Source organism: Phoenix dactylifera, unplaced genomic scaffold, assembly GCF_009389715.1.
Source record: "Phoenix dactylifera cultivar Barhee BC4 unplaced genomic scaffold, palm_55x_up_171113_PBpolish2nd_filt_p 001632F, whole genome shotgun sequence".
Taxonomy (NCBI): domain Eukaryota; kingdom Viridiplantae; phylum Streptophyta; class Magnoliopsida; order Arecales; family Arecaceae; genus Phoenix; species Phoenix dactylifera.
Window position 1 is genome coordinate 9,746 of NW_024068936.1, and position 13,420 is coordinate 23,165.

Sequence of the window (13,420 nt, forward strand, 5' to 3'; positions counted from 1 at the left end):
TGTAGTTCCTTTTAGTGTTCCTACCTTCTCCCTGTGGAATCGACACCCCAAAAAAAAAATAAAAAAAAAATAAAAATAATATACATATATTTTGTATTGCATGCGTAGGCATAGAGACGAGTTAGGTAGATTTGCAAGAAGACCGGAATTAGAACCTGACACTTTTCCTGTGAATTTGCCCGATACGCCATCTAATTCTAACACCATGAGCAATCACGAAGATCAGCCCATTAGGACTCTCCAGGACTATCTCCATCCTACACGCACAGCCACACCGTCATGCATTATGTTCCCACCCAATGTCCCACAACAGGATTTTAAACCAGGAATGATACAGTTACTTCCTACCTTTCATGGCTTAGAGAATGAAAATCCTTACGTACACATTAGAGAGTTTGAGGAGGTAGTGGCGACTTTTCATAGTCAACCCGGTACAATAGATGCAGTTAGACTTAAGTTTTTTCCATTTTCTCTGAAAGATAGAGCGAAAAGTTGGTTGTATTCACTGAGACCGCGGTCAATAGGATCTTGGGATGAGATGACACAGGTTTTCTTTAACAAATACTTCCCCCACCATAAGACCAGTGGTTTGAAGAGACAGATTTCAACCTTTGCACAAAAGGATAGTGAGACTTTGTATCAGGTGTGGGAGAGGTTTAAAGATTTGTTGAACTTGTGTCCTCATCACGGCTATGAGAGTTGGCGTTTAGTTAGTTACTTTTATGAGGGACTTACACCTAGAGAGCGCCAATTTGTAGAGATGATGTGTAATGGTGAGTTCTTGCAGAAAGATCCGGATGAGGCCATAGAGTACCTGAATGATCTAGCTGAGAAAGCTCATACTTGGACAGGACCTAGTGCGACTGATAGTACTAGTAGATCACGACCTACAGCTACTCCTTCTAGTGGAGGAATTTACCATCTTAGAGAGGAGGATAATCTCAAGGCCCGGATAGAAATTCTGACTAGGGAGTTAGAGGCCTTAAAAACAAAGGATATAAAGGTTACCCATACTGTTTCTCGTGTTGAGTCCCATGGACCCTGTTTTGTATGTGGTGGAGTGGATCACCTAGCTCAGGATTGTCCCACATTTGCTGAAATGAGGGGTGTGTATGAGGAACATTGTAATGCCCTAGGTATGTACAAGAAGCCTTTTACACCCTTTTCAGATACCTATAATCCTGGTTGGAGGAACCATCCTAACTTTAGTTGGAAATCTGACCCGCAACATCCTGCACAACCACAACTGCCTAGAGCTTATTCTACACCTCCATACCATGCCCCATCTTCTAGGAATCCTTTAGAGGACACACTACATGCTTCTATTGAGGCTCAGAATAAGACAAACCAGAAGTTTGAATCAATGATTACTCAGGTGGTTGAGGAAAATAAAGAGATTAGGAGTCAAGTGTCTAAGTTGATTAGTGCTTTAACCGTAAATGAGCGAGCAAAATTTCCATCGCAAGCTCAACCCAATCCCCAAGGTCAGCATATGGCACAAACTTCTAACCCTGATAGGCAAGATCTTAAGGAGGTTAATTCCATAACTACTCGAAGTGGTAAGGTTATAGAAAGGGTTCCCAAGCCTAAGGACACACAAGAGAAGTTGAGTAGTGATGTAGTTGATGTTCCAAGAGAGGAAGAGATAGTGAAGAGTCCAGTTAGAGTGCCCTTTCCTCAAGCTCTCAAGTCTACCTCAAGAGTTATGGACCATAGTAGCGAGATCCTAGAGAACCTAAGGCAAGTGAAAATTAATCTTCCTTTGTTACATGTGATAAAACAGGTTCCAACTTATGCAAAGGTCCTTAAAGATTTGTGCACTGTAAAAAGAAAACACCATGTTAAGAAAACAGCTTTTCTAACGGAACAAGTAAGTGCTTTGATTGAACAGAGAATCCCACCAAAATATAAGGACCCAGGATGCCCCACAATTTCTTGTATTATTGGGAATCATGAGTTTGCACAGGCCTTACTTGATTTGGGAGCTAGTGTCAATCTCATGCCTTATTCTGTTTACTTGCAATTGGGATTAGGAGAGATCAAACCCACCTCTGTGGTCTTACAGTTAGCTGATCGGTCAGTAAAGATACCAAGGGGGATAGTTGAGGATGTGTTAATTCAAGTTGATAAATTTTACTATCCTGTTGATTTCTTGATTCTAGACACACACTCTGTTGTTATTTCTGAATCAAAAATCTCCATTATTTTAGGTAGACCTTTTCTTGCCACCGCTAATGCTCTTATTAATTGCAGGAATGGATTGATGAAGTTGTCCTTCGGGCATATGACCCTTGAGGTCAATATCTTCCACATAAGCAAACAGCCACAGGAGGACGATGAGTGTCACCAAACTTACCTGATAAACACACTTATGCAAGAGGAAGCCATCACAAAACATGACCCCGATCCTCTTGAATATTTTCTTATTAATTCTGGGTTTGATAGCACATTTGACTCTAATGATGTTACTAATATTTGTGCTGTTTTTGATTCATCTCAGGATTATGGGACGAGGACATGGCAACCAAGATTTGAGGAGCTGCCCTTGATGCGAGAACAACCGAAGCCATCTACCATTGAAGCCCGAAAAGTCGAGTTAAAGCCACTGCCTAAGGGTTTAAAACATGCATTTCTTGGTCCAGGTGATACCTTTCCTGTAATAATTTCTTCTGACTTAAGTGCATCACAAGGTAAAAAATTACTTACAACTTTGAATGAGCATAAATCTGCACTTGGTTGGACCATGGCCGACATTAAAGGCATCAGCCCTTTAATTTGTTCTCATAGGATTCACTTGGAGGAGGGAGCTAACCCTCGTAGAGACCCCCAACGCAGGCTAAACCCTACCATGAAAGAAGTTGTGAAAAATGAAGTCTTAAAACTGTTAGATGCGGGTATTATTTATCCGATTGCCGATAGCAAGTGGGTTATTCCTACGCAGGTAGTTCCTAAAAAGTCAGGTGTCACAGTAGTGAAGAATGATGTAGGAGAATTAGTCCCTACCAAAGCAGCAACCGGGTGGCGCATGTGCATTGATTATAGGAAGTTAAATGCTGCCACTCGCAAAGATCATTTTCCCCTTCCATTCATCGACCAAATCTTAGAGCGTGTAGCTGGTCATCCCTTTTATTGTTTTTTAGATGGTTATTCTGGTTATTATCAAATTGAAATTGCTTTAGAGGACCAAGATAAGACCACTTTTACATGTCCCTTTGGAACTTATGCATTTCGTCGTATGCCATTTGGTTTGTGTAATGCTCCAGCTACCTTTCAAAGGTGCATGATGAGTATTTTTAGTGATATGGTTGAGAATTGCATGGAGGTGTTTATGGATGACTTGACTGTTTTTGGTGACTCCTTTGATGTATGTTTGTTTAATTTAAAAAGGGTTCTAGCTCGTTGCAAAGAAAAAGGCCTTGTATTGAATTGGGAGAAATGCCATTTTATGGTGCCTTCGGGTATTGTTTTGGGCCATATTGTTTCCTCTAGGGGAATAGAGGTTGATCAATCCAAAATTGAGTTTATCTCTAAGTTGCCCACACCTAAGACTATGAAGGATGTTAGATCATTCCTTGGTCATGCTGGTTTCTATAGGAGGTTTATCCAGAATTTTTCTGCCATATCTAGACCATTGTGTAACCTTCTAGTTAAGGATACCCCATTTGAGTGGACACAAGAGTGCCAAGTGGCATTCCAAACGCTAATTGGGAAGCTCACTTCAGCTCCCATTATGCAGCCACCAGATTGGAGTTTACCTTTTGAAATTATGTGTGATGCAAGTGACTACGCAGTAGGGGCTGTCTTAGGTCAACGGAGAGAGGGAAAACCCTATGTCATTTATTATGCTAGTAGGACTTTAAATAGTGCTCAAATGAATTATTCTACTACTGAAAAAGAACTACTAGCTGTAGTATTTGCATTAGATAAATTTCGTGCTTATTTGATTGGCTCGCCTATTACAATTTTTACAGATCATGCAGCCCTTAAGTACCTTCTCGCAAAGAAGGATGCTAAGGCGCGATTAATTAGGTGGATCTTGCTTTTGCAGGAATTTAATCTAACCATCAAGGACAAGAAGGGTTTAGAGAATGGGGTGGCTGATCACCTCTCAAGGTTAATATTTGAGGATACTACAGATACACCACCGATCCGTGATGATTTTCCAGATGAACAATTATTTTCTATCACCTCCATGCCGTGGTTTGCACATATTGTCAATTATTTGGTAACAGGTGAGATGCCATCAGACTGGAATGCACAGGATAAGCAGAAGTTCTTAACAGAGGTACGTTCTTTTTATTGGGATGATCCACATCTTTTTAAGTACTGTGCTGACCAAATTATGAGGAGATGTGTCCCAGATGATGAGATAGCAAGTGTCTTAGAATTCTATCATTCCCAAGCTTGTGGAGGCCATTTCTCTATGAAGAAAACCGCTGCAAAAATTTTGCAGTGTGGATTTTATTGGCCATCATTATTTCGAGACACAAATGTTTATTGTCGTTCTTGTGAGAAATGTCAAAAATTAGGAGCTTTGTCCCGTCGTAATATGATGCCTTTGAATCCAATTTTAGTGATAGAAATTTTTGATTGCTGGGGTATAGATTTTATGGGACCGTTTCCTCCTTCTTTTGGTTGTCTATATATTATTGTTGCAGTAGATTATGTGTCCAAATGGGTAGAGGCTGCAACTTGTAGGAACAATGACAATAAGACAGTAATTAAATTTCTAAAGGAAAATGTGTTGTCTCGTTTTGGTACACCACGTGTTATCATTAGTGACAGGGGTACACATTTTTGTAACCGTTCCTTTGAAGCATTGATGAGGAAGTATGGGGTGGTGCATAAGATTTCTACAGCTTACCATCCTCAAACAAGTGGGCAGGTAGAGCTTGCTAATAGAGAGATTAAGCGTATTTTAGAGAAAACGGTTAACTCCGATCGGAAGGATTGGTCATTGCGATTAACTGATGCACTTTGGGCATATCGTACAGCTTTCAAGACCCCCCTAGGCATGTCACCTTATAGGCTTGTTTTTGGTAAACCTTGCCACCTACCGGTAGAGCTAGAACATAGAGCCTATTGGGCTATTAAGAACTTTAACTTTGATTTACCTGAAGCCGGTGAGCTTAGAAAGTTCCAGATGACCGAGTTAGAAGAGTTGCGAAATGAAGCTTATGAAAATTCTAAAATATACAAGGCTAAGATGAAGGCATTTCATGATAGAAATATTCTTAGAAAAACATTTGCACCTAAATAAAAGGGATGACCAGCTACAATTTGATAATAACCAGAATAACCATCTAAAAAACAATAAAAGGGATGACCAGCTACACGCTCTAAGATTTGGTCGATGAATGGAAGGGGAAAATGATCTTTGCGAGTGGCAGCATTTAACTTCCTATAATCAATGCACATGCGCCACCCGGTTGCTGCTTTGGTAGGGACTAATTCTCCTACATCATTCTTCACTACTGTGACACCTGACTTTTTAGGAACTACCTGCGTAGGACTAACCCACTTGCTATCGGCAATCGGATAAATAATACCCGCATCTAACAGTTTTAAGACTTCATTTTTCACAACTTCTTTCATGGTAGGGTTTAGCCTGCGTTGGGGGTCTCTACGAGGGTTAGCTCCCTCCTCCAAGTGAATCCTATGAGAACAAATTAAAGGGCTGATGCCTTTAATGTCGGCCATGGTCCAACCAAGTGCAAATTTATGCTCATTCAAAGTTGTAAGTAATTTTTTACCTTGTGATGCACTTAAGTCAGAAGAAATTATTACAGGAAAGGTATCACCTGGACCAAGAAATGCATGTTTTAAACCCTTAGGCAGTGGCTTTAACTCGACTTTTGGGGCTTCAATGGTAGATGGCTTCGGTTGTTCTCGCATCAAGGGCAGCTCCTCAAATCTTGGTTGCCATGTCCTCGTCCCATAATCCTGAGATGAATCAAAAACAGCACAAATATTAGTAACATCATTAGAGTCAAATGTGCTATCAAACCCAGAATTAATAAGAAAATATTCAAGAGGATCGGGGTCATGTTTTGTGATGGCTTCCTCTTGCATAAGTGTGTTTATCAGGTAAGTTTGGTGACACTCATCGTCCTCCTGTGGCTGTTTGCTTATGTGGAAGATATTGACCTCAAGGGTCATATGCCCGAAGGACAACTTCATCAATCCATTCCTGCAATTAATAAGAGCATTAGCGGTGGCAAGAAAAGGTCTACCTAAAATAATGGGGATTTTTGATTCAGAAATAACAACAGAGTGTGTGTCTAGAATCAAGAAATCAACAGGATAGTAAAATTTATCAACTTGAATTAACACATCCTCAACTATCCCCCTTGGTATCTTTACTGACCGATCAGCTAACTGTAAGACCACAGAGGTGGGTTTGATCTCTCCTAATCCCAATTGCAAGTAAACAGAATAAGGCATGAGATTGACACTAGCTCCCAAATCAAGTAAGGCCTGTGCAAACTCATGATTCCCAATAATACAAGAAATTGTGGGGCATCCTGGGTCCTTATATTTTGGTGAGATTCTCTGTTCAATCAAAGCACTTACTTGTTCCGTTAGAAAAGCTGTTTTCTTAACATGGTGTTTTCTTTTACAGTGCACAAATCTTTAAGGACCTTTGCATAAGTTGGAACCTGTTTTATCACATGTAACAAAGGAAGATTAATTTTCACTTGCCTTAGGTTCTCTAGGATCTCGCTACTATGGTCCATAACTCTTGAGGTAGACTTGAGAGCTTGAGGAAAGGGCACTCTAACTGGACTCTTCACTATCTCTTCCTCTCTTGGAACATCAACTACATCACTACTCAACTTCTCTTGTGTGTCCTTAGGCTTGGGAACCCTTTCTATAACCTTACCACTTCGAGTAGTTATGGAATTAACCTCCTTAAGATCTTGCCTATCAGGGTTAGAAGTTTGTGCCATATGCTGACCTTGGGGATTGGGTTGAGCTTGCGATGGAAATTTTGCTCGCTCATTTACGGTTAAAGCACTAATCAACTTAGACACTTGACTCCTAATCTCTTTATTTTCCTCAACCACCAGAGTAATCATTGATTCAAACTTCTGGTTTGTCTTATTCTGAGCCTCAATAGAAGCATGTAGTGTGTCCTCTAAAGGATTCCTAGAAGATGGGGCATGGTATGGAGGTGTAGAATAAGCTCTAGGCAGTTGTGGTTGTGCAGGATGTTGCGGGTCAGATTTCCAACTAAAGTTAGGATGGTTCCTCCAACCAGGATTATAGGTATCTGAAAAGGGTGTAAAAGGCTTCTTGTACATACCTAGGGCATTACAATGTTCCTCATACACACCCCTCATTTCAGCAAATGTGGGACAATCCTGAGCTAGGTGATCCACTCCACCACATACAAAACAGGGTCCATGGGACTCAACACGAGAAACAGTATGGGTAACCTTTGTATCCTTTGTTTTTAAGGCCTCTAACTCCCTAGTCAGAATTTCTATCCGGGCCTTGAGATTATCCTCCTCTCTAAGATGGTAAATTCCTCCACTAGAAGGAGTAGCTGTAGGTCGTGACCTACTAGTACTATCAGTCGCACTAGGTCCTGTCCAAGTATGAGCTTTCTCAGCTAGATCATTCAGGTACTCTATGGCCTCATCCGGATCTTTCTGCAAGAACTCACCATTACACATCATCTCTACAAATTGGCGCTCTCTAGGTGTAAGTCCCTCATAAAAGTAACTAACTAAACGCCAACTCTCATAGCCGTGATGAGGACACAAGTTCAACAAATCTTTAAACCTCTCCCACACCTGATACAAAGTCTCACTATCCTTTTGTGCAAAGGTTGAAATCTGTCTCTTCAAACCACTGGTCTTATGGTGGGGGAAGTATTTGTTAAAGAAAACCTGTGTCATCTCATCCCAAGATCCTATTGACCGCGGTCTCAGTGAATACAACCAACTTTTCGCTCTATCTTTCAGAGAAAATGGAAAAAACTTAAGTCTAACTGCATCTATTGTACCGGGTTGACTATGAAAAGTCGCCACTACCTCCTCAAACTCTCTAATGTGCACGTAAGGATTTTCATTCTCTAAGCCATGAAAGGTAGGAAGTAACTGTATCATTCCTGGTTTAAAATCCTGTTGTGGGACATTGGGTGGGAACATAATGCATGACGGTGTGGCTGTGCGTGTAGGATGGAGATAGTCCTGGAGAGTCCTAATGGGCTGATCTTCGTGATTGCTCATGGTGTTAGAATTAGATGGCGTATCGGGCAAATTCACAGGAAAAGTGTCAGGTTCTAATTCCGGTCTTCTTGCAAATCTACCTAACTCGTCTCTATGCCTACGCATGCAACACAAAATATATGTATATTATTTTTTTTTTTTCATTTTTTTTTTTTGGGTGTCGATTCCACAGGGAGAAGGTAGGAACACTAAAAGGAACTACAAAACTAAAAAGAAATATCAAAGCAGTAAAATGTGATGTGAATGTTTAAAAGTAAATTGACAATTAGATTGTAGTAGTGAAAAGATGTGACCAGAATTAATGGCAGCAAAGCATCGGGGAATTTCTCACTTGAATCAAGTAATTCCATTCCATTCAGCGATCGGAGTCGACAGGTAAATCACCATTCGAGGTGATTACAGGGCTGCAACCAGACACTCCGAAAAGTATTGCAGCAGACTATATGGGACGTAGTCCGACCGCCTACAGGTTCGTGAGGGATCTGAAGGAGGATACAGATTTAGTTCATGTCTCCTTGTGGAAGGCAACCAAACGGATGAAGAAGTGGGCTGACATAAAGCGGCGGGCAGCTGAATTTCAGGTTGATGATCGGGTATTGGTGAAGCTTTACCATCACATGAAATTGAAGTCGGGCTACCACAAAGCACTTGTGAGGAGGTATGAAGGTCCCTTCATCATCACACATCGAATTGGAGAGACAGCATACCGATTGTCGCTGCCTTCCAAGCTGAAAGTGCACCCGGTGTTCCACGTGTCCTTGTTGAAACCATTCAAAAGAGGACACAACTGACCCTTCCCGGGCTCGAAGCGGGCAAGCTCCAGTAGCCGTACGAGTTTATTACACCAAGAAGGTTTCTGAAATCAAGGCGGACAGGAAAAAGGGTAACCGGTGTGCAATACTTAGTCCGATGGAAAGGATTATCAGATTCAGAAGCAAGCTGGGAATATGGTGACGAACTATGGCAGTTCGAAGACATCATCAACGAGTACCGCCTAGCCTCGTCAGGGGCGACTCGGCTTAGGTGGGGGAGGGTGTCACGGCTCCTCGAATCGGGGCTGGACCGGACGCAGATCAAGGTATAAACCAGATCAGGTCGCTGGACGGGTTCGAGGTCTGACGGTGCTCTCTAAGGATTTGGGCAACTTGGAGACCAAATCTGGGCCCTAGGATCACCTAGGAAAACGTGTGCAAGATGTAGGTGGAATACCCAAGAGCATGGTGAAAGAGTAGATGCCCTATAAGCCAATCATTTGATGGGTTTCTCTTTGTAATCCTCCAAATCATGTACTTTGACACTCGATATATATCAATAAAGGCATTGTGTTTCATCATTTGCTGATTAATCTATTTTATTATTGGATGATGAACCCCATAAATTAGGACATTGGTTTTAGGGTTATGATGAGATCATACCAGTGAGACCTAAAATCCTAAAATCCTAATTTAGAATATTCCCAGTCAAATTGGTATATTGAGTCGGGGATCAATATTACCGGAAAGACTGGCACATCTTATGTATGCTCAATATAGAGGGTGATTGATCTCACAATCACTTGTGTGAGACACTAATACAAAGATGTGGGTGCTCATTAGAGGAATGAGTTCACTGAAATGACCAGCCATGAGAATATCTTATGGATTCTTACTTAATTATCAAAAGATGATTCTCATAGTGGGAGTTGTGCAAGTGATCCTTAGACCTGAGATCACTATGGTACCTTGTGCACTTGAAGCTATGTTTTGGTTTACCCTCATTCACGACATTGCGTTGTGTACGGGGTATTCTGGATATGGTGGATTTTGTACGAAGGTTGTGAGTAGGTCAACAAGGAATCAGTCACTTCTAGTAAGAGAAGGTAACATCCTACTTACTCTAATCTTATGATGATTCAAGAAGCCTTTGATCAAAGCAAAATAAATATTAGAAAGAGTTTCTAATGTTTCATTATTTGAATTATCATATAAAAGATTGAGAGAGACATGAATAAGTGATTGAGTTTGATATTGATCCATACTCATGCACTTATTCAGGATGTAGTATGACTGAGGGATTGAATTGCACAGTAACTTTCCACTCAAGGGTATGTTTGGATTTGTCCAATACATTCCTCATCTTCCGGGTAGACATGATACGTTGCTAGACGTCAATCATGTCTTGTGGGTTGATCGGATCAAAGAGTTTGATTAGATCAAAGCATCAGAAAGGTTCTGATTGCTAAGTCAGGTTTAGCACTAAATTGAACCTAAATTGGATTAGAGGATTCTAATCAGGTTAGGTCAACTTGCACCTGCACCTACTGCTGGCTAAGATAAGGAACCCAATGGGTCACACATAAGGGAATTGATCAAGGGTCTAATTGGATTAGATCATGTTTGCAAGATGAACATGCTAGCACGTGTTGCAAATCCTAGCTCCTGATTCAAATTAAATTCGAATATAATTCTTAGATTAGGTTGATCTAATATGATTAGATCATGACCTAATATGGGTTAGCCAAGAGTTGAAACCCATTTGGCTTTAATTAGACCTGATTTGATTAGGTTTAATGTTTTCTTTAAGTTGGTTAAACCCAATTGGATTGGGTTTGATAGGGCCTTCACTTCTGGACCATTGGATCGCTTCCTGGATGAAGGATCTGGTCCACTGGTTGGCGCCTTCATCTGGACCATTGGATAGCTTCCTGGATGAAGGATCTGGTCCACTGGTTAGCGCCTGAATCTGGACCACTGGATGGCTCTCTGGATGAAAGATCTGGACCATTGCTCAGCGCCTGAATCTGGACCACTGGATGGCTCTCTGGATGAAAGATCTGGACCGTTGCTCAGCGCCTGAATCTGGACCATCGGTGATGGCATCTTGCTTCTGGACCATTGGATGGCACCCTGGATGATGATGCCCTGATCTGGACCATTAGATGACGCCTAGATCTGGACCATTGGCTTTGGTTCACTGCATTTGGGCCCTTGGATCATCAGGATTTAAGAGGGAGATGTGAGAAAGAAGTTGATACACCCTTCTCCTTAGCACCCCATCATGATGGGATGCATCTCTTGGCACATGCCTCATCATGATGAGGTGTGTGGATGGGATGCATCCCTTTATGATGCATCCCTCCATCTCTTATAAATAAGGAGATGCCTTGGGGTTCTAAAGATCATCCAAGAAAAAGCCTCTCCTTCTCTCTCCCTTATCCCTTCTTTCTTACAAGCCTCTCTCTTTTGTCCTAACCCAAGACAAGAGGGTCTTCTTTAGGACAAAAAGGCTAGTGAATGTTTTAGAGGTAGAAAGGAAGAAGGAAGTGAAGGAAAATCAGCCAATTAAATCTTTTGGAAGGATTGAACAATTAGAATCAAGTTTTGGTGGAGCTAGAGTCTTGAACCCATTCCTGTGTGGATCAACATCGGGGGTGAACATTTGGGCACCTTAGGACATCTTCAGACATATTGGATATAGCGTGATAGGTATTCTTCTATACCAAGATTATATTTTCTACATTATTTGGTTATACTATTAAGGCGATCTTGGCTTATTAGGATTTCATATAATGGGTTTTATAAGAAAATTTTATAATCCCATATCTTCCGCTGCGCCCTAGGGCACTGGAAAACCCAACAGTGGTATCAGAGCCACCCTTAATCAGTTTAACCAAATGATAATACATGCTATTATCTTGATGCTATGAGATAGCTAGGTTGTTTGTATGCATGATTAGTTTATGCTATGAGATAGTGTTATATTCATGTTGTAGCACAGTATAATTGCTAGTACTAAATTATAGAATGTGCAATGAGACCAACATAGTAGTATGAAAACTTTGGGCTGACCCATTCTGGAACAATCGACTCAGTTGGTGTCTAGAAAGGAAGCCACAGGTGGTTACTTAATTAGGACCTCACTCTCTGAGTGAAGGGTGCCTCCCACCTGCTTTCCTGGCCAATTATTTGATTGTCCTTTATGGTTGAGCTTAATGTTAGTAAGATACTACTATTTGAAAGCCCTCACTAAATTCATAATTAAGTCGTAGTGTTAATTGCTTTAAGCTGAGCCATTCTGAATCAATTGACTAAGTTGGTGTCTAGGAAAGAGGCTACAGGTGGTTATTTAATTAGGACCTTACTAAGTAAGGAGAGCCTCCCATCTGCTTACCTGGCCAACTATTTGATTGACCTCCATGGAAAGCTAATTGCTGATATAACACTATAAAGGTCCTTCCTTCATGCTTAGATATTATTATGTCAATATCTACGCTAGCTTGTTGTGATTCCCACAAGGCTAGTATTAGGGATTGATATTGTAATATCTTGGTGCATATGATGCATATGGCATATTTTAATATGTTGCCTTGTTGTGATTCCCACAAGGGCAGCATTATTCAAATATGACTGTATAAAAATGAAGGGTTTGACTTAACTAGACACAATAGTTTGTTGTGATTCCCACAAGACTATATGTGTGCTAGAGGACAGAATAAAGTTGGGAATTGCATGGGATGCAATTGGAAAGAGTTTCCTACCTTTGAACTTATAAGGGCTTGTTGTGATTCCCACAAGATCTTTTATAAGGAATTTGGATCTCAACCCCACTAAGAAAATTAGTATTTTCTCGTTCATCATACTTGAGGGTTATGATATTCGATAAAAACAGTGGGAGTAACAATTAGATAAAAGTCCTTGTCTGATTGAATACATGTCATCATGATTGGTCTGCTTATATTAGTGTTCTTTGTAATTATAGATTAATTCTGCAAAAATGGCATCTTCACTCTCACTTAGAGGTATCTTAGATACAAACAAATTGACTGGTCCCAACTATGTGGATTGGTTGAGGAATTTAAAGATTGTTCTCACACAAGAAAAAACTTTCCTACATTCTTGAAACCCCTGACCTAGGGTCAACAGGGAAAGATGCAACTGAGGAGGAATTGGCCACATATCGTATGTGAAAAAATGACAGTTTGACTGTCAAATGTATCATGCTTGCTTCTATGAATAATGAATTGCAGAGGCAGCATGATAGCATGGATACTCACTCCATACTCCTTAACTTAAAGGAGTTATATGGTGAGCAGAGCAGAACTGCTAGATATGAGATATCTAAACAGTTGTTCCGTGCTAGAATGATCGAGGGATCGTCTGTGCAAGACCACTGTTTAAAGGTTATAGACTTAATCACTCGATTAA

The 13,420-nt window shown here is 40.8% G+C and overlaps 1 protein-coding gene, 2 non-coding genes and 1 pseudogene across 3 annotated transcripts; 2 read left to right on the forward strand and 2 right to left on the reverse strand.

The window, feature by feature from the left end:
• The first annotated feature begins 394 nt into the window (after positions 1–394).
• LOC120108906 lies at positions 395–5,260 on the forward strand. The gene has a single exon (XM_039122621.1). It carries the CDS (start codon positions 539–541, stop codon positions 5,258–5,260), a length of 4,722 nt encoding a protein of 1,573 aa, XP_038978549.1. The 5' UTR covers positions 395–538.
• Positions 586–693, reverse strand: LOC120108908. The gene has a single exon (XR_005510035.1). It is a non-coding gene; the product is annotated as a small nucleolar RNA R71 (small nucleolar RNA).
• A 13-nt stretch (positions 5,261–5,273) lies between the features above and the next one.
• LOC120108907 lies at positions 5,274–7,904 on the reverse strand (annotated as a pseudogene).
• On the forward strand, positions 7,750–7,857 carry LOC120108909. Its single transcript, XR_005510036.1, has one exon. It is a non-coding gene; the product is annotated as a small nucleolar RNA R71 (small nucleolar RNA).
• Positions 7,905–13,420: the final 5,516 nt, after the last annotated feature.

Bases quoted from the DNA above. Each gene is read 5' to 3' on its own strand.
- LOC120108906 (XM_039122621.1), top strand. From the start codon at position 539: ATGACACAGGTTTTCTTTAACAAATACTTCCCCCACCATAAGACCAGT.